Source organism: Ochlerotatus camptorhynchus, unplaced genomic scaffold (genome assembly GCF_037179485.1).
Source record: "Ochlerotatus camptorhynchus isolate MF236.1 unplaced genomic scaffold, CSIRO-AGI_Acam_v1.1 ptg000083l, whole genome shotgun sequence".
Lineage (NCBI taxonomy): Eukaryota > Metazoa > Arthropoda > Insecta > Diptera > Culicidae > Ochlerotatus > Ochlerotatus camptorhynchus.
The window spans coordinates 1,563,382-1,584,544 of NW_027040573.1; the positions used below are offsets into that span (position 1 = coordinate 1,563,382).

The 21,163-nt window shown below is 36.6% G+C and overlaps 1 protein-coding gene across 1 annotated transcript in view; it reads right to left on the reverse strand.

Annotated features, from left to right (window-relative positions):
* Positions 1 to 459: 459 nt before the first annotated feature.
* LOC135698197 (uncharacterized) overlaps positions 460 to 21,163 on the reverse strand; it is a 33,410-nt gene continuing 12,706 nt past the window's right edge. Inside the window, exons 2-6 of the mRNA XM_065218096.1 lie at positions 14,965 to 15,327; positions 14,762 to 14,847; positions 14,398 to 14,695; positions 1,034 to 1,323; positions 460 to 966 (exon numbers count right to left, since the gene is read on the reverse strand). Coding sequence (XP_065074168.1) covers positions 874 to 966; positions 1,034 to 1,323; positions 14,398 to 14,695; positions 14,762 to 14,847; positions 14,965 to 15,214 — 1,017 coding nt within the window. The 5' untranslated portion in view covers positions 15,215 to 15,327 and the 3' untranslated portion in view covers positions 460 to 873. The remainder of the gene's footprint in view (positions 967 to 1,033; positions 1,324 to 14,397; positions 14,696 to 14,761; positions 14,848 to 14,964; positions 15,328 to 21,163) is intronic.

The window sequence follows — 21,163 nt, forward strand, 5'->3', positions numbered from 1 at the left end:
TAATTGGATCATTTTCCTTTCCAAGAACAGACTTTTCACCTTATTACTCACTATCTTTCGTTTTACTGTCCATGTCGCAAATATTGTAAATATATGCTTCCCTTTGCTACATTTATTTATCAAATATATATATGTTTAGTCCATATCTGTACGAGTATTTCAACCAATCAATGTTTTCGACAGCTTCAATATAACCATAGTTAAGATAATTTCAGATCGAATTCACGAATTCTGTTTGTGCAGTTTGTTTTTGCCTAAACGCAAACAAGTATAATCTAAAGCAAATTTCAATCTGTAAAGGCATATGAAGCTTACTCATGGATGAGTACGAAAACTGATCAAATGAATCAGAACGATGTACAAATATTCAATTATTTAATTTGTCGATTTCTATTGTGAAGGCCATTTATATTTTGTGAATATCAGATTTCATTCGACCAGCTCCAATATCTAATGGGGTTTCTTAAATTGGGTAGTTTTCATTGATTTTTGTTTAGTAACGTTAATTTACTGCCTCTATCGTGTTGACTAATAATAATACATTCAGTGTTTTAGCTGTTTAGTCATAGCTAGTCATAATTCAACAGCATGTTAACCAGTAGTTTCTCATAATGTGATTTTACTACAGCTATACAGTCGTCGTTGAAATCTTCAAATCAATGTTTCTTAAATTCCGTATTTATGTAAGGTAAAAATGTTTCAAAAGGCTTTATTTTTCTCTCAAATACTTCATGTTATAGTATGTAATGGTTATACTGTAAGGTTTGTGCAAGTATTGGTTTATGTCAGGTGTGGCCTAATGATTGTTTACTATTACTTTGTTAGGAGTAGTAGGTTTTGTTTTTGGATGAGATTTGTTACAATTTGACTGCTTTACAGGATGGTACATGCCGAACCATGCATGACTTCACTGATGAACATGGGCGTGCCAGCGCCCAATCCTCCATCTGTTTTCTCGTTTTCATTCTGTAATAAATTGAAAATCGTTAGACTGCATTACCTACATTTGTCTCCCGTTTCCGTTAGATGTTACCTGGTCGTATTCGCAGTCAAAGTATCGACTTTGGCAATCCAAACACCGGCACTGGTCGGACATTTTGCAGGTTATACCGCACTCCTTGGCGACAGCTTTATACAGTTGTTTACTCGACTTGTACAGTATTTCGGGTCCTTTGATTTCATGTGTAATCCTTAAGGCGGCGTTTGACGTTCCCTCGTAGGCCTGTGTGTCATATGAGTCGCACTCATCTGAGAGAGAGTTGTTGTCGAGGTTCTCCGTAGACAAACAGGTTTCCTCGATGTTCATGTTTTCCATTTCTTCGGCTGGAACATCGAAAAGATGAGGATTTAAGGAATTAACATTTGAGTGGTGATAAGGTTCCACTTGAATCCATCATTGACTATATAGTTCACCCGTGTTATGTTTCAGTTCGGTTCTGGCGACGTTGCACGCCGTGTCTGAAGTGTCAGATTAATCAACTTTCATGTCCTTCGGGTTTTATTCCAAAAAGTCTTAAACCGGTTGGTTTTAAAATCTTCTATCGGGGGGAAATCGACAGCCGTATACTTTGTAGTCAAAGTCCCCTCGTTGTTTGAAAATTGTTATCAACAACAACTTTGCCGTTGTTCTCTTTATATTAGACTTCAAGGTACAGCTATCCCCGAAGAACTCGTTATCCACTGAGTTGCACCCACCGCTTTTCCTCGGCGGGGTTTCAACCAGTCGTTCTGATGTTATGCATGTGAGTAGTGCCAATGGAGAACTAGTCACTCGCAGAAAATCAGAGCGCTTGGTTGAAAATCCACCGAGACAAAGCGGTGGGTAGAACTCAGTGGGTAACGCGTTCTTCGGGGGAAAGCTGTAATTAGTTATTAATTGATTAACAAGCCGATAACTTTCTGATATGAGTAATCGAATGTTTTAAGGGAAACACTGCATCTTGCATTAGGGGAATATTACCGCCCCGAAAATAAAAAAAAAAAAATAGTTTCGGCACGTTTTTATTTCTCTAAAAACATTGGAAATTATCAAAAATCCAAGAAAATCAGTTTCTTTCTTAAATTCAATATTTACATGTAAAAATAATTTTTCTATCTCATCATGAAAAAATATTGAACTCTCAGCAAAACCGAAAAGTTGATGTTTTGTGGTTTTTTGAGTCCAACTTTATGCCATGATAAATTACATAAATTATTTTTGCACATGAATTTCTTTAAAAAATACGGAAAAATGTGATTTTTTTTAGATTTTTGATATCTTTTCCCAATAATTTTAGAAAAATCGAAATTCATTTTTTTTTCGGAGCGGTATGCTTCCCCTTAATGACATAGTAGCCTGGATTTTTTGCACTATTCATCGTGACATCCACACCAATGTAATTAATAACTAATTATTCGGACGTTCAATTTAAATGCGCCTTTCACATTTGTACAGATAGCAAACTTTTTCGTAGATCATTACAGCGATGGGCTAGAACGATGAGAACACAGAGTTCACTTGTCCCATAGTAATTGCCATATAAACTTCAAAAAACCAGTGCAGTATGAGTTCGCATCCAAATGAGCTCAAATTGAGTAATAGTTTGCACCATCAAATACAACAGATGTCATCCCGCCAGTGGTCTAGAAGGGCAATTTTTGTGATCAAATTAAAAAAGGACATAAAGATGAAGTTGTCGAAGATAATTTGTCATTTTCATGAAAACCCCTTGAAATCGTTTTTTCACCGTAACTTTTTTTTTTGATTTTTTATGGCACACTATGTTTGAGAGAGTTTTTCAGTTACTAAAACACACAACATTTCAGAGTATTGCAAGATGCTATCATAGAGGTAATTCTAAGACCAGCAGGTCCCGAAGAAACGAGCTCAACTTTTTGGCTCAGCTCTGGTACTATCTTCGGTCCCAAGCTAATCGATGCACTCCTCGAAAGATAGTAAAATCCACGAACCCCTCATTTTATCTGTCAAACTTTCATAGAGAATCAAAACAACATAGTGTAGTACTGGAATTTATACTAGAATGGGGTACGTTAGTCGATTTGCTTGGGACCAATAGGCTAGTCAAGTAGTGAGCCAATTTAAAATCGTTAGTTTCGTATTGATTGTTGATGCTATCTAGTAAGCTTCAACATACACAAACGTTCACTTTCACAGTTATCCTGTAATTTTTCAACGAATATCTGTGAAAAATAACAGAAAATCTGTAAAAAATAACAGAAAATCTGTGAAAAATCACCGAACTGTTGTTGAGATTTCGGTAAAATTTCACAGATTTTGGTAAAATAATCTTAGTGTGTTTGTTTCATTAAAAAGTACAATTTTCCACAGGTCATATCTCAAATTGGGGCAAAATTTTTCAAGAAACTGATGCGTGGCATGATTTTACATGTTTCAATAAACATTTTTATGTAAAAATATTGGAGGGGAAGTTGTCTATTACTACATGAGCGTAAATGGAAAATTGAGATTTTCATTGATAAAACTAACATAAATTAGTTTCTTTTTGCAAAGTTACTTTGCGTTTTTTTGGGGGGGAGGTAGCTCATCGATTCTTCCGGTTCGCCTCCTAGCATCGTGCTATAAGGTACCAGGCGATAACCAGGGTAGTTGATCGATAGCTCGATGACGTCATTTCGTTGGCGTCTGCAATGGGAAATTCTCATAGCAGGCGTTGACGATGGGACGGTGTCGAGTTGTTGAATAGCAAATATTGTGGTAACTCACCGATTACCTGTCAATCTACCAAATTTGGAAGGACGTCTGCATTGAATTGTCTCATATAATAATATTCCGCCCACTATATCACAAGAAATTGCGAGTAGCTGAGTGGAATGGAGATAAGTTAAGCATTGGGTACAGGACCAAGTCTCCCCTGGGTGGTGCCAGAAGATGAGCGCAATAGAATCATCAAGTTGCCATAAGGCACGGAATGAGACTATTGCATGGCTGGGTAGTCAAAGTCTTCCATTCGTTAGTCATTTCAGGTGGATTAGAGCAGGTTTAGGTTTAGAGTGGGCGTTGGCCAGATTTGGATTTTTCAGATGTAATCCTGGATAGGACCCTGTCATTGAACGTCGCGTGAAAGTGGAACTTAATGAAGGTGTTCGGATTTCTTAGGAAACAGTCCTTGGAATCTGCCTTGTGTAGATAGCAGATCAAAGCTGCAATTTATTTTTAATATTAGTTTTAATCATTTTAATTTTAAGAGGATATTGACTTACATTTAGTTTCTGCACGCTATTCTCTTGCAGATGACCTCAGCTTTTCTTTCCGTACTATAGTTGTAAGTATTAGCCGTAAGTGATCTCGTCCTAGTTCAATCAAACAATTAGGCTAATTTATGTAATGCCTAAGTACTTTTTCGTAGTTTTTAGTTTTCGGATTTGAAAGATCGTCGGTTACATCGGCCTGCTTACTGAGCAGAAAAATGCGGTCCCAGGTCCTTACATATCAAAGAGATTTATGGTAAAATCGCTTGTGTATCGTGTATTTTGCGAAACTCGTTGTTGTCGTTGGTTCCGGGTTTGAATGGATACCAAAAAAATTGAGCAACGGTATTATGTGATATGAGGGGCTCAGTGGCCTTAGAGCAACCGTTTTTGCTTACTGAGTAGAACATCATGAGTCTAATCTCAGGCCCTTCCATATTCAAGATTCGTCAATCGTTTTATTTGTTAATATGACTACATGGTAATAACAGCAACTCGGTGATTAAAAAGGTGCTCGTCTGCCAAGTGGCAAACGTTTTTGCTTACTGAGCAGAAGACCGTGGGTTTAGTCCCAAGCTCCTTCGCGTTATATGATCGTTAGGACATCAATTCAGCTTATCGTTTACCAAAACGAACCCTGCTGCAAACCCAACCCTCTTATCCAACATCCCAGTGATTCCTCGTGGAAGTGCAGAGGTGTTCTCGGCTTCCATCAAAGCGAGTGTCATGTCAACACAATCCTTCCCATTCCTTTCTTGACCTGTGTTCGGGCGCGGCCGGCGCTGGTATTGCCTAATTTAAGATCACCAGTTTTTACACATTGAGGATGATTGCTAGTCCCAAGCATCGTCTATTGGTTCTCTGTGTAATTACAGCTGATCTGGCAATAACAGAGTAGCAACCGTGGGCGGTCAATCAAGCTCAAGCTCAAGCTCAAGCTCCAAAGTTACTTTGCGTTTTTTGGCATACTTTGTTCGGAAATACCTGATTTGTAGTGGTGGATAAACCAGTATGGAGATTTTCAAAAAATCGTTGAATTCTTTTCAAACCTCGCTTCTAGTGGTGAGAAACTTTGAATATTTTGTTCTTTTTAGTAATAGTGACATTCTGTAGAAATAATATATCCGATAAATTGCACTATTATTGATATTTTGAATGAAAGTGAATTTCAAACAGCAGCCAATAAACGATTATACCACTTCTATGCACATAATAATCAACTTTCAACTTGTAGCTGCAAAACACTGCTAATAAAGTGAATATATTACTCATTTGATGACTTCCCAACACACTTAGAAATAACTACTTTTACGCGAGACGTAATCCATATTGGACGTAAATCATAGAACGTAAACAAACATTTCATGTAAAATTAAGTGTTCTCAAACCGAAATATCAGCTAGTCGACGAAGTCACGTTTCTTTCAACTGATTCTTATGTCAAAATGTCCGCTTACATGTGTCGGTCTCAGGGAACCGAAATTTGCATGACTTTTTAGTAGTTTGAAGACACAATTTCTACTTGTAGAAACGCCTGCATGATAATTTTATTAAGTTGCATACTGAATAATAGCTGCACTATTTTTTGTCACAACTTCTTTTCAAGCATTGTTCACCTGGGAGGGAGGGGGACGTACTGTCAAATCAGCCTACTGATCATTCTTGTATGAAACTGGTTCCAAACGTAAACAAACGCTGTAGGTTTCTTATGGCTTGTTTACGTTTGGAACCAGTTATGCGAGATAGGTAACGATTGTTCGTATTTGACAGCCACCTCCCCCCCCCCCCTTGTTGTTCACACGAATCTGGAGAATCTATTCAACTAAAAATTAAAGTGATGAGCGTTGTATACAGTATGTTGAAAAGTATTTATTCGACAGTTCAACATCGAAGCAACATCATTTCAACTATTTTTTAGCTGGTTCAGCTTTTATTAAACTTCACTGCTGATTGGCCCTCTTCGTTGCATACGCTTGTCATTGTATGGTTTATACAACCTCTGTACAGCGAAATTCGTCTGTCATATTTGATTTTTTTTAAATATGCGCTTCCCAGGTAACAAATTGATGCTTAACAAGTGTTCTTTCAACGATTTTAATTCAGTATTAGTTGGAATAATTGTTGTACATAGACCATTTTAACCTTTGTTCAGCTTTTAAACATCTAAATCTGGTGATTTTAATCAGCCCAAAGCTTAACAGCAATTTAAATTTTAAGCTTTTCAAGGCATTAACCAACAGTCTTTTCCAACCCTTGTGTGGTAGAAAGTCTGTTTATATATATATATCGGCATTGACGGCGGTGGACTTCCGGCGGACTGACTAGACTGTCATTTTAAACAGTCTCCAGAGAAAGAGACTGTCCACCAAATGGACAGTTAGATAGGGAACCTAAACGGTATCAAACAGGGACTACCCAGAGGGATCCCTAATAAGAGCGTAGAGGCTATAAGTACTTGTACTGAATAGACTACAGAACAGAACTGCTTTATTAATCAATTTCGTTGGCCTTAAATAGGTGGCCCTATGTTGCGCTACATTGTGCATTTGCACGGGTTCTAATGGGGAGACTTCTGGAGTGACTTATGCTGAATTCAGCGTGACAAAATAATCAATACTTCGCGTATAGAACTTTGCACTCAGCGATCGATTGAACTGCAGTGCACTTGCCGTGGCGTGGTGGCAGCGTATCGGTCACGTAAGCATAACATTATATGCGCACCGTATTTAATTTAACAAAGAATGGGCACATCTTTTATCTCGTGCACCACACTTGTTCAACCTTCTTGTTTTATTTAAAAAGAATAATGGAAGACCACTTCATATCTAATACTTTTTTTGATACTGCTTTAGAATGTTGCTGACTAATTGGATTTACATATTCATATTTTTATTGTATGTAAGTCTAAAAATTACCTTTAAATTTCGGGATTCGAACCGGCAGTTGCTGATTCACAGGTGTCAACTATACCCACTCGACCACATAAGCATATTTGTGGCAAAAGGTATTATCATTAACTTGAAGCACGTCAAAATTAAGTTGAATAATAGCAACCGGAAGAGTATTATACAGCAATAAATTGTGTCAGTAAAACATTCCTCTCATTTCAAGTGCAGTAAACACAATGTGGACACTAGTGAGCGATGTATTTCGATGCTATTTTAGTGCTATAATTCAATTATATTTTTGAAACGCGGTATAAGAATTAAGTGCAATATAAAGTGGTGAACAGACAGAACACAGGAATACAAATGTTAATACTTCCGAAGTCGTACACTTCAAGGTGGAGCTATTCTTAAAAAACTCTTCTTCCTTGTCTCTACTGCTGATGCTGCTTGGGATTAGAAAGGTAGGCAGTGAATTTAGAATATCTAAAATGTCGGAAATGCAACAAGTGACACTGACGACATTTAACAATATTGTGGAATAAGTTCATATTATTCTATCAGGCTATCAAAATATTTGTGGCGCATTGCTGGTTTGTGGAGTAGTATTAAGCTTAAATAAGTCTTGTTCAGTCTAGATACTGAGGTAGAATTATGGCGATACAGTTCGCTTTATGCACTACTAATCAACTATATGTTCAGCCTGGTGTTAATCAGATTCGTACACCTTTAATAAACCAATAATCAACTTCTGTTCTTACAATTCAGCTTGAATTGTTACTTGGGTTGTCTCATATTTTAAACGCTGTTTTACAACTGTTTCACTGAGTATGAACATCAAAGGCGCTTATTCCAGCTTTAATCAGCTGCCAGATAATATTGTTTACATCCTGGTACATACACATGGTAAGTTGTTTCATTTTTTTTCCACACTCCATATCTCCTATAATTATTTATTATTTTACGACTAACCCTTATCTAAGGTATTTATCATAACTATACTAGCAAATTATTACCTGACTGGAACGTGGACTCAAACTCGTCACGATTACATTGGAAAACATCGACGCTACCAAGTTCGCTACACCTACACTTAGAATTGGCACGGAAATACCACATGTCGTTCTAGAACAATATCGTTGATTAGAAGCTTTATGATGGTGTCAACACAACTCTTTTTCGACTGTTTTATTTAGCATTATGGAAGAAACAAAGTTATTACGATCTATTCCCAAAAATAAAAATAATATAGTTTTTACTTTCCAAAATTTTCCTTTATTCATTCGATTTCAGCAATTGTGGGTACATATTCTATTAAATCAACAAATAATTGAACCACTTTATTCGCTGCACTATACGACAGATTCGGTGCCGTTCTTATCTCGGTGGTCATTATTCCACAGCACAGAAAGTAACTTAATCGTCTACGATAAATCGATGATATATCGATAGTTTCCAGATCTTCGGCACTTTAAACATAGTAAGGATTTTTGTGGAACTAATCTAATTAAATTACTATGAACGAGGTTTTTCAATAAGCAATTATGCCATTGTTTTATTAGGCTCATTCACTGTTGTCTAGTAATAGATTTGTGCAACGTTTATTGAGCATTTACTGAGCACACTATTGAACCATGTACGCATAGTGGAATAGAAGTTCAAAAGTTGACTATTAAGAAATGTAGTACAATCGAACAATGCAACTAGGAACATTTATTAGGCATCTTACAAGCAAATTATTTAAGCAACTGCAGCAAGTCGATGGTAGCGTCGATTTGGGTGGAAGTTGCACATATTCAGCTTATTATTAGACAAATCTTCTGTCATCGAGTCAGGCAGTTAGACAACGTTTGGAAAGAGCTTAATAAGCATACTATTCAGATAACAGTTAAAAGTGGAACAAAAGCGTATCTTTTAATCAAACTTAGTTTTGTTCGGTACATTATTTGACATACATATCATCATATTCAGTAATGTACACTGTTGCTTAGCATTTATTCAATTGATGTGCTTATTTGCAGCTTCGTATTTTTGTTGGGTTCTACTCAACCAACCACTCTTGCTGGATAACATAAACATCAAAAGTGCTTTTTCAAGAACTGAACAACCTTAACTCAACTAATAAACTGTGTTAGCGCTACTTTAAAAGCATTTTTACAGCCAAATAGGTTTATTTTTAGACGTGTTAAGATTTACAGCTTTTACTCTGCTCATTTACAAAGCTGAAGTAACTAGTCGAGAAAAGTGATTCATGTGCATTATTATAGAGCCCCTTCTCAACGGTATTATTGAAGAAAGTCATGTATATTTGTTTACGTCAGTTCAAAGTGTTGGCGTAGCGAAGTTGGTAGTGTCAAGGTTTGCCAATACGTTCGTCTCGAGTTCGATTGCAGGTTCCGGTGCTGGGTAAATAATTTGGTGGTGTACTTATAATAAATTTCGATTAGTTGGATTCTCACAGCAAAATAAACTCAATCAATTCCTCCAACAAAAAAAACGTTAATCATATTTAACCCGGCTTTAAGAGAAAGCTGTGTAGTGGTTATTAGATAACTGGGATAAGGTTGAATAAGCGCCTTTCAAGTTCGCACACAACTAAAACAGCAGGATAACAGCTGCATAGAAGCGTAAATGGAAATGCAACAAGAGCTTGTTCTAACCATTCTAACAGTCATAAGTAGCTGACTAAGTTCGCCAGATTTGCTTTTATTGAGGTTGAGTAAAGGTTGCCTCATATCATTTAATGTTTGAACACAGCTTGAGGCTGTATAAATGAAATGAGTAAAGCGTTAACATTGTGAAAATTGTTAGTTGGGGAGTGCTTTCATACGCAGCAGCATGAAGTATGTACTTAATTTTGGGAGAATTAGCAGGACCTAATTTGAAATCGATTGAGCTTGGTAGAGCTAAATCGATATTTTGGACCACTCTTATTTTTTGTAACTTACATTTGATTGACGACAAATAAATAAATAAATAAATAAATGTCCATGTATAATAATTAAAATCCTAAAAAAGTCTCAAGTTCCACATATGTTATGTGCGCTTGGGGTCATTAGCGACTCATCCAGGAATGAGACTTGAACTCGTGATTTTGGCGTGAGAGGTATGGATGTTTACCACTACGCTGGAATCGCCCCATATATCTAGAATTTGTTTTTTCAACCCTCCTAAAATATTCTTTGAAATTTATTTAGAACTTTCAATTATGTTTTCAAATGCAGTTTATTTATATTTTTTCTCAAAGTCTGACACCTTGAATATTTATGATCAGATAATTTCTCCATGATTGTATAAAATCTGAGCCTTGGAATGTTTTCAGGAATGCTTTTCCTGGAACTCATTTTTTAATTCAAGGATTCACAATGTTTTTTAGATCAATCTTCACTAGAGTTTTGATCTAATTTCCATCCTACTAAGCACAACGCGCACTTTACCTCTCTTTCCTGAACGAGTTTAAACTAAAAATGGAATTTTTCTATCAAAGATGACTTCTAAATTAATTCACCTTTCCAGACGTACCGTTGGATTTGATAAAAAGCCACACATTGTTGAGATATTGTTTAAAATCTAATAGGGGAATTTACGTATTCTCGGCAACCTAAGCAGCAACCTTCTTTCTATAGCCTTTTTCTCTAAGGAACGCACACATATGCAGTATTGGTTTGTTTACAATCTTTTGCTGCCAGTTGCTCTAACAATTTCAGTCGAAAGAATTGTCAAAAACTGTTTTGAAACGCTTTTACAAAGCTTCAATCTTCTCTAGTGAGAGCGAGTATTGTCGGCAACCAGTTTTTCTTCGGCAACCGTTCCATTTGAACTGCATGTAAATCTGCTGTTCTATTATCGGCAACTCGAAATCAGCTACAATTTGTAGTGCGTGTGTTTCATTTAAAAAAAACCTTGCTAGATTGCTTTTTCTCAGTGGTAAAAATATAGTCAAATTGAAACTGAAAGCATAAAGAATCGTTTGCATGCATTCAGCGAAGTGTTTTCGTAAGAAAATCCAGTGAAAATAATGTTTCAATTTGGGTTGCCGAAAATAGTCTGGCATGCCGAAGCCGTCATTTCCCCTACTGCTTCTTGATTCTAAATTCGTTCTACGAGTTTCAATTCCGTCCTAACGCATTGAAACGCCATTAGATTTTCTTCGTCCTACGGATAAACGTATAAAAAGGGGATTCGCAGGGAGCGCTTCTTTTGGTTTGAGAACAATGAGCGTAAATCAAGAGCAAATTTTCAATATGACGTAAGTAACATTCGCACTAATCCGAGAAAAATAAAGTTTTGTTTTGATGACCGAAAAGTTATTCCTATTTCCAATTAAACACATATAATCTCATAGTGATAGCAATGTTTAACATATTTAGCAGGGTTTTAATCATACAAAGGCAAATCGCTAGCTTTCATGCTAAAACATACTGGTTTTTGGGTCAAAAGTTATTATACGTCGTTTGGTGGCCCCTATTGTTACTTAAGTCAAAGTGTATTTACCAGGATATTCGGGAGAATTATCAATTACGTCTCCTTACGTGCAGCCCATTCATCATTTTAGGACCACCGAAATGATCTTAGCAACAAACAGTTCGATTTATTCACTGTAATAATGAGAAAGCGAAACGACGAACGTACATTTTTCACGGGTTTCTCAGCGCTGTTACTTAAGTCAAACGGCATCTCCATAGAAATCAGGTGACTTAAGTAACATCGAAAACTATTTTGATCGGAAGGTGATTACGTCAAAAAGCAATTTGACTGGCGAATAAATTTAAAAATGGGATGTGATCCTATATTCAGGCAGTATATAGTGTAATAGCAGGAGAATCGATTGACACTGATAGCTCGACTTTGTTTACCTTTGTTACTTTCGACGTAATGAAAATTTGCTCTTGAAATATTCATACAATGCGCTCTAACCGGGTTTATGTTGTAGCTAATGAGCTAACGCATCGGAACAAACATATTATTGATTTGTGCATGGTGAAATCATTGATATTATTGTTATTTTCTGATCGATAGAACGGAAATGGGCGATTACGACGAAGTAGCGCTCTATTCTATACAATATTTGGATCTCATAACCAAAGCACTTCAATAAATTTCGATGACTTATATCTACTACAATGGCCTTGGTAAAAATTAACGTTTCTGCAACTCTAGTAAATGTAATGGTTCGGAGAACATGACAAAAAGTAGAAGGTTCTGTGCCTAGAGGCACGAACGAAAGCTTGACAATACACTGTTAGTGGACAGAACAAATATGTTGATCATTTAGTTCTTAACTCTTTCCGTTTTTGAAATTGGCGATACCAACCGGTGGAAACGATTTTAAATTGGCTCACTACTTGACTAGCCTATTGGTCCCAAGCAAATCGATTAACGTACCCCATTATAGTCAAAATTCTAGTACTACACTATGTTTGTTTTGATTCGCTATGAAAGTTTGACAGATAAAATGAGGGGCTCGTGGATTTTCCTGTGTTTCGAGGGGTGCATCGATTAGCTTGGGACCGAAGAGAGTACCAGAGCTGAGCACGTTTCTTCGAGACCTTATGGTCTTAGAGTTACCTCTATGCTACAATCATGTATATCGATGGTATAATGACGTTAGAAGTCGCTCGCTAGTCCGACTAGCATGCTTGGCATGCACAGTTGTACACACCAACTGCTCATTTGTTAATAACTTTTCACTCAAATTTTAAATTTTAGTTTTCTTTAAAGTAATTGATAGATTAAGATCATAGTATACTGTAGACATGCAAAGAGTAGGTAAATCTAATCATTTGAATCAACACCAATGAATTTTTACACTTAAAGTCCGAGATGTGCGGCGAGCATTTCTCACTTCATTTTTGCAATGCAAAATCAAATACTGTTTTATACTAGAATTAAACTATCATTTTTTTACGTATAAAAAAAAAGCTCAAACACTATTCTATTGACTGCTTCAAACAGAACTATGTTTCGTCAACTCTGTGCAAAGTTATTAGCAAATGAGCAGTTCGCGAGCAAAACTGTATATGCCAAGCATGCCGACTAGCGCTCTTCGGTTTGGTGCACTATACGTTGTCTTGCGGATATTCAGCGAAATATTTTTACATAGTCTGTAATCATATAAAACAAAGCAATAAACAAAACTAATTTAATAAAATAGGAGGTGTTCGATTCGATTTCACATTTGCCTGTATAACCTAATGTTTCTAGCACGACTGCATCTAATGACCTTAGCATGGATATCTGAATACCCAAGTAATTGATTGCCGTTTTTGCAATATACATGGTGCGTGACGAATTTTTGCAGTAAATTTCAAATAGTAATTTCTCATGCTTGTGCATCATGATTTAGATATATTTGGCAGCACTGGATAGCTTATACTATTAGGTGTAAGATTTAAACAAACAATGTTGAGTAAACGTAAAGATGTCGAAACAAGAGAACAATCTGTCAACCGTTGTCGCTTTGTTGCGAAAAAAATAATTCGGTCGGTAAATGTGTCTGAAAGAACAGTGTATAATATTAAAAAAGGCTTGGGAAAGTGATAAGACGGAGCACCTGCTCATACTGCTAATAAAGCACAGAAATGGCTTACGGAAAATATTTCGTAAATTTGGGAGGAAGAAATTTGCCCCCCAAGCAGTCCCGATATCAATCCGTTGGATTATTTTGTATAGGGCATCGTCCAACGGGATACCAATAGAACCCCTCACACCACACTTAAGTCGCTAAAAGCTAAAATCAAGGCAGTGATGACATCTATGGACCGAAACATTTTAAAATGTGCATACTGCAGTTTCCGGAAGCGTCTAACTACAGTCGTCGAAAGGGAAGGCAATTTTTTTGAATAAATTTACTTACAACTTCCATATGTTGCGAAAGAAAATAAATCGCACAAAATTCATTGCTAGAATAACTAACTGGTGTATTTTTTCTCAAATATGCCATTTACTGCAAAAATTCGTCACGCACCCTGTAGTGCTGATATACGGATAATATCAAATCGGAAGCTTAACATTTACCTTACACTGCAAAAAGGGCACTTGCTGTTTACTTGAGTATCCAGATATCCATGCAGCATTGCAAAGCTCATGAGCTGTAGTCAAATAAAAAAGTTTTTTCAGGCGACACCTAAAAATTGAAACTTATGAAATATTATCAACGATCAAAAATTCATGTTTCCCGCCATGAATGCGTTAAACGCTTAGTAATAATAAATGTAAATAATTAGTAATGTAAACATACGTTTACAACACTGTCAAAAGAAACACATAGATCATGCTGGTCCATGGACAACAATGACACTTACTCAGTTCTCCCATCGGTTCCTGGGCGGTCATATTGAACAGTGGATCACACGAACCGGTACACCCGAGAAGGTTCTCCTGCGATGGGGATGTGGCTGAACTGCAAGAATACATTGACGAGTCGACGGACTCTTGCTTCCTCGTTGCACTTGGTGTTGTCTCTTGCTGATCACAATATTGTTGCTCGTGACCAGCAGCATTCAGTGATTGTTGACTGTTTCTTAGCATTTCGTAGCCGGATGAGGAAAGATTCAACGTCGATGTTTTGTTATTCTCCTTATCTAGAGCTGCGAGGCGATTCTATCGGGGTGGGGGGAATGTTTAAGGTTAAAATGTATAATTGGAGCAAATGGTGTGGCAGCTTACTTCCTCTAGTACATGTTCGTAAGACGGCGGTGGGCTTAAAGGTATCGTATTGGTTTCAGTGTGGGATAATGATGGATTTATATAACCTAGAATGAAAATGATTTTTTACAGATCCTTGTGATAGTTACAAATATGAGTGGATGTATAATTGTTCTGTCGAAGTGTATCATACAGCAAAAATCAAGATCCCACGATGGATTTACCTAGTCTATCATCGGATGTGTCTCGGTCCCGGATGAGGGCCCGCTGGTCGTTGTTCATCGAAACTAAGCTATCGTTATTTTGTTCGGAGTCAAGGGTAGTACTACTGCCGTAGCCAGCACCCAAACTGTTACTGTTTAGATAGTTTGAAACGATTTGGTTAGCCTGACTGTCTACTATGACATCCTGCTCCTGCGAGGCGCTACGGGACGAACCACTGCCCATGCGGAATTTGAGCTTGAAGGGAGCCATTGTTCCGTGAACGGAAACAATTTTGGCACGGAGCCAACGGGCAGGCAGACCGAGTTTAGGTTTTAGTGTAATTTTATTAAATTATTCGTTATTTATATATATTCGATTAGGGACTGAAATTAGAAGAAGGTAGAGAAAGAAACCAGTGAAAGAAAATAGTTAAAGAAACTCATGAAGTTGAACAGATAAAGAAAACAATTGCGACATTGTTAGATTATGGGATTTCAATATGGCGAATAATTTAAACAGAACGTATAAACCGAATGTTAATGAAACAAGCAATTTTGTTGTCCGTTTCTAAATTATGTGTGAACCACATAAGCTAGAGAGACCTTTCGATAAAATTTCTTGCTTTTTTGGAAATGTGTTAATCGTGCAAATTAAAAGTTATTAAATAGTTATTGATCTACCATGCGTTATCAAGTTGAGCACATAATGAATGTCCAAATGATATACAACTATCTAATGATGGAGGAAAACTTATGGATACCAAATAAACTGGGGTAGATTACAATTAGTTAAACATATTTTCAACTAACATTAATGTTATGTAACTGGTGGCGTTTAAAAGGGACCTGACAACTATAGGGCCAGGTATAAACAAAACTTCCCAAATAATTGAATACTTCATTTATAGCATTGAACCTCTCTTGAATAGTGACACGGTTCCTTCCTATTATGGCGTGTTCCAATTATGTACTATGGGAATTACATAGGCCATAATTGGAACACACTATAATACGAACGTATAGCCATAACTGGAACACAACAAGCACACATCATCTGACGTAAGAAAAATACATCAACAAGCATTCGGTTTTCAGTTGATATCAATTTAATGTTTTAATAATTTTATTTTCAATGAAAATATTGTTAAAAATTCAAATAACACACACTGCTGTAAACGAAACTTGTGGGTAAGAGGCATCATTGGCTTATGTGGGACAATTCTTACAAATTTTATACCATTTCTGATGTTCAAGAATGTTTTGAATACTACTTAAAGCAAAAATATGAAAGAAAAGACTACATCAATTGATTTATGCGAAAATTTCACCCATCAATTTCAACTATCAACTGGCGCTGTTTTTTTTAAATATATACAATTACACGTTTAATTATCTGAACTTTAATTCATTTAAAGTTGAAATTTACACTATCATGTAAATTTATATCGTTGTTCATAAAAAAAGTAAATCAATTTAAAGTAAATGTTTTTTGCTGTTTGTTTCAACTAAGGGCAGAAAATACATTAAAGTGTCAAATGCAAATTTTGAAAGTTTTTGCTGTGAAGTGCAATAATCATAAATAATAGAACTAAACCAATGCTGATATTCTGTCATGCATTATCGTATGCTGTCAGTTTTGATCTCGCAACTACTAACAGCATTGCACCAAGAGTAAAATATAAACCAGAATCCATTCACTTATGGTGAGATCTGATCATTCTTACTTATTAAAATTATAGCAAATACGGTAAAGTCAATAATAAATACGAAACTAACGATTTTAAATTGGCTCATTACTTGACGCGCCCATTGATCTCAAGTACATCTATGAGCGCACCCCATTTTTGTATTAAAATCTGTCAAAGTTTGTGTTTGTTTTGATTCGCCTTATAAATTTGACAGAGTTTAATGGGGGGTACGTGCATTTTCCTAAGTTTCGAGGGATGCTTCAATTAGCTTGGGACCGAAGGCCTGGTAGTTCATGAGCCAGAAGATTGAGCATGTTTCTTCGGAAGCCTGTGGTCTTAGTGTTAGTCTATGATAAAGTACTGACAGTACTACATAGCACAAACTTAGAGTTAAGGCCCAAGCGCAATGACAGCGGAAGCGGAACGACAGCGGCAGCGGAAAAGCCCGATCTGAGTAAGCCTACTTGTTGGATTGAAAACTAGCTAGAACCAAATCGACTTCGGATAGGCATCTTGATGTCATTTGTGACAACATTTGTGAACAGCCCTTTAATCAAATATAATTTTGGGCGAGGAAAAGGTTCACATGCTATCAATGCAGATCGAGTTGAAGCATTGCATAGTGGTTCTAAAGGCCAAACTCGTGAACTTTTGTCGTTTGCATCTTTGATAGTGATTTTCGGATTACGAATTTGCATCTTTGATGAGGTCTTCCCATGATTGTATTATCTCTCTGTTCAACAATTTCGACAACCGAATCAATGTTGTCCGACTTTTTTTACAAACAATCCAGTCTGTTGGTTAAGCTATTTATGAAACATCCCTACCAACATTGCATGTTTTATCGAGGTTTTAAAGCATTCTACATTTCATCATGGACTACAGAACCCTCATAAAACTAGAAATGTTACTTGAGATGCGATCCCGCATAGAAAATAAAATGTGCTTGACAATCTATTCAGGTTATCATCCCAATCTTTTGGGATATAGTTGAACCATTTCTAATACCATCCATGTATGAGAATTCGTTTATTAGGGAAGTTCATGCGATTTCCTCCCACACACTGCTGCAAACTATAGTCGCTATATTCATAGCGCTATATCGGGCGGATAGATTTTCGATCTATCAAAAAGCGGAACCAATTCAATATATTTTAAACCAACAATTGAAAAGGTACTATCAACTTTTATAAACAAAACGTTATTTATTTTTTCCTCGCCAATCTAACGCAAATTACCGTCATCATCGGAAAGGAGAAACTCTCCCCCAACCCAAAGATGGTGTTAGTTTGCGTAGGCGAGCCTTGAGTCACGAGAAAAGGGTTTCCGATGTTTTGTTCGCAACAGCTGATGTACTCTTTTTTGTTGTTGGTCGTGATTTGCTCGATTGGTTCCGCTATTTGATAGCTCAATTGGTTCCCGAGATTTTATCCGCCAGACTATGAATATAGTAACTATACTGCAAACTGGTGACATACAGAGTGCGCCATAATCTATGTAAACATTGAATAACTTTGACATTTTTCAATCAATTGACTTGAGTATACAAGTTTTGGAAATGTCCATTAAGTACAATTTTAACCATGAATCGCGTCACACCGAAACAACGCGCTGAAAAAGTGGATTTACATTGAAAATAGTCGCTCAGTTGTGTTCACTCAACGTGCATATCTTTGAAAATATAGTGGTCAACAAGTCGTTCATTAACGACCAAGACGTTCCAATGAACTGGTTAAAGCGGTAAGAGAGAGTGTTGCCTAAAACCGAAGACAACAAATCAAGAAGACTGGCAACTTTGCCAGAATCGAAGCGAAAGATACAGTAGCGCTGCACTTAAGTGAAGGTGGAAGCAACGCATAGAAAAATGAGCAAATACACAAACCCTTCTTCTGAGGATGTAATCTTTGCTATCAAATTCGTTCGAAGCATTTACCTTTGAGCAGCAATTGACGCGATTGTACCTGTTTCATAGCGTTCGTATGAGAAAATGGAAGTGTTGCCAGTCTTCTTGATTTGTTGTCTTTGCTAAAACCCAAATGTGTCGTATCGCCACCGCGCTCAGCATTTTGACGTCACTGGAAAAAAAAGACTGGACACTTAACGGTGCGCCATACCATACTGCAAATCAAACAATTCCGGAGTTTCTCGCTCATTCTCGTAAACAAACTGTTCCAAATGATAGAGAAATCATTTCTCTAGGTGATTATGTTATTAATTTTCAAGATTGCGTGTTTATTCGCGATAAATCAGCGATTGCCGTGTTTGTTTACAAATGTAATTACGGCCAAATCTCAAATTACTCCGGAATTCAGTTTTTGCAACAAAAATTCCCTGGACGTCTGGTATCAAAAAAAGGCGATATTCATTGGCCACCCAGATCTCCATTTGAAAAGCAAAGTTTACGCCAGCAAGCCTCTTACCATTGACGAACTCAAGGCAAATATTCGTGCCGAAATAATCGCTATTTGAAAAGTGATGGAAAACGCAGCAAAAAGGGCACATTTTACTGTGTCTAATAAAAGTGGCCACTTGATTGATGTTGTTTTCAAAAATTATTCTTAATAAATATTAAATTAAAATACATCATTGGAAATCGGTTGTCTTTTTTTCCAAGTAATTCATTGTTTACATAGGGGAAATGGCTCTAATATTGGCCTGTGGATCTAAGATTGGGCCCATCGCTAAAAATTTGCTATTTATCAATTTTATCTAGATGAACGCATCATTGTCACGGTACTTATAGATATTTTTGGTCGCTATTGAAAATTTATTCATTTGCTAAACTTATGGATGGGCCCAAATTAGGGGCATTTAGGCCGACATTACATCCATTTCCCCTACACAGCAAAAAATAATTTTTAATATTACATCCAATTGTTGCGGTACGTTAGCAGCGTTAGAAGCCTATTGTTGTGTATGGAGACCTCCATACTCAACAATAGGCTTCTAACGCTGCTAACGTATCGCAACAATAGGGCTGTTTCCCCTATGCAATTTTCACACTGCAGTACTCCAACGAAACTATCAATTTTATACTTGCATCTCCGCATCTATCGTATAAAAATTGCCACTTTAGTCTGTTATTTGAAATTAGCATCTTCAACTATGTAAATCGTTGACTTCACGCAGAAGTCATACTAAACATATAGTCAAAGTATCTATATGATCCATATTTTATATAAAATTAAGGTCATAATTCAACGAATTTTGGGTAATTCATACAATTTCAATGCTCATTCTTTAGAAATTAAGGGTACATTTTTACAATTGTGTTGCTAAATTTTGCATAAAATACCGACCATAGTAATATATTTTATGGATCATCCACACTTCTTAATGGATTTTCTCTGGTGTTTAATAGATCATTTGGATGTTTTTTAAGAAACGTTTTTCAACATTTTATGGATCGTTTATCAATTCTAAAGGCGCATACTTAGGACTGCACTATAATGGGCGTGCATTGACCACAACCGCATTACGTTACGCAAAACATCCGGATTTTTGACCTGCCCTATGTAACAATAAGTAACACTTGACAAGAATCCCTCTCTAAAATTATGTAACGCTAACTTAAACGCCTCCTCTTCCATTTTTTTCAAGGTTAGTTTAAAATAACAGTTTGAAAAGGTTTTATTACGTAATAGATACATGAGGCGCATGGATTTTTTTTCTTTGATTTGTTTTTCGTTGATCTTTTTTCCGTACTGAGTACCAATGGTACCGACGCCAGGGAGGCTGCTCCCACACTTGGACCCTACATATCGTCCAGGGACAAACGGCTTTACTTCCCTTGCAAAGGAACGCGTGATCAGAGATTTTATGCTTAAAAAAATCCCGGCGCCGCCGACTGGGATTGAACCCAGGCCTTTTACGGTTTTGAATTCTGTTTCCCTTTCCATCAATACACAATGTATTGAAAATACGATTATTGTCAATAAAAGCAATCGTGTAGGGTCCACTTTTGGTTTCCCTCCCCTCTATGTAATGCAAGCTTGATCTTCTCTTCCCCCGTACATGAGTTACGTAAATTTTGCACGCAGCAAGGCTCGCGGAGCTGAATTTTGGGTGAATCTGAATCGTGACTCTGCTATTGATTGTTTATATTCGTATTTTTATTTAAAATTAATTAAGAACAAAAACGTTACACAAAATGATGTGCTTCTTTATGAAATGGTAAAGACAAATAATTTTGATGTTGTTGCAGAAAATTTGCCTTGACTGGAGCTCTTAATTTTTAAGATCACTCTTTGATTTGACAAGTATTCTCATTATTATTCACTACTCCAACTATTCCAAATTATTCTCATTATTCCAACAAGCCTTCTTCATATCGAAAGTTTCAGAACAATTGTGTACTACATACATTGATTGCAATACTTCTATTACTTTTGCCATTCTGAGGAAAAAAGTGGATCGGTTTGCTCATCATGTAATCGATTTGGGAAAGTGAATTTCTGAGGACGCCATCACTTAGATTTTGCAGCGCTGCCGACCACCAATCAAAGGGTCTCCCTATCAAAGATACTAAAGAA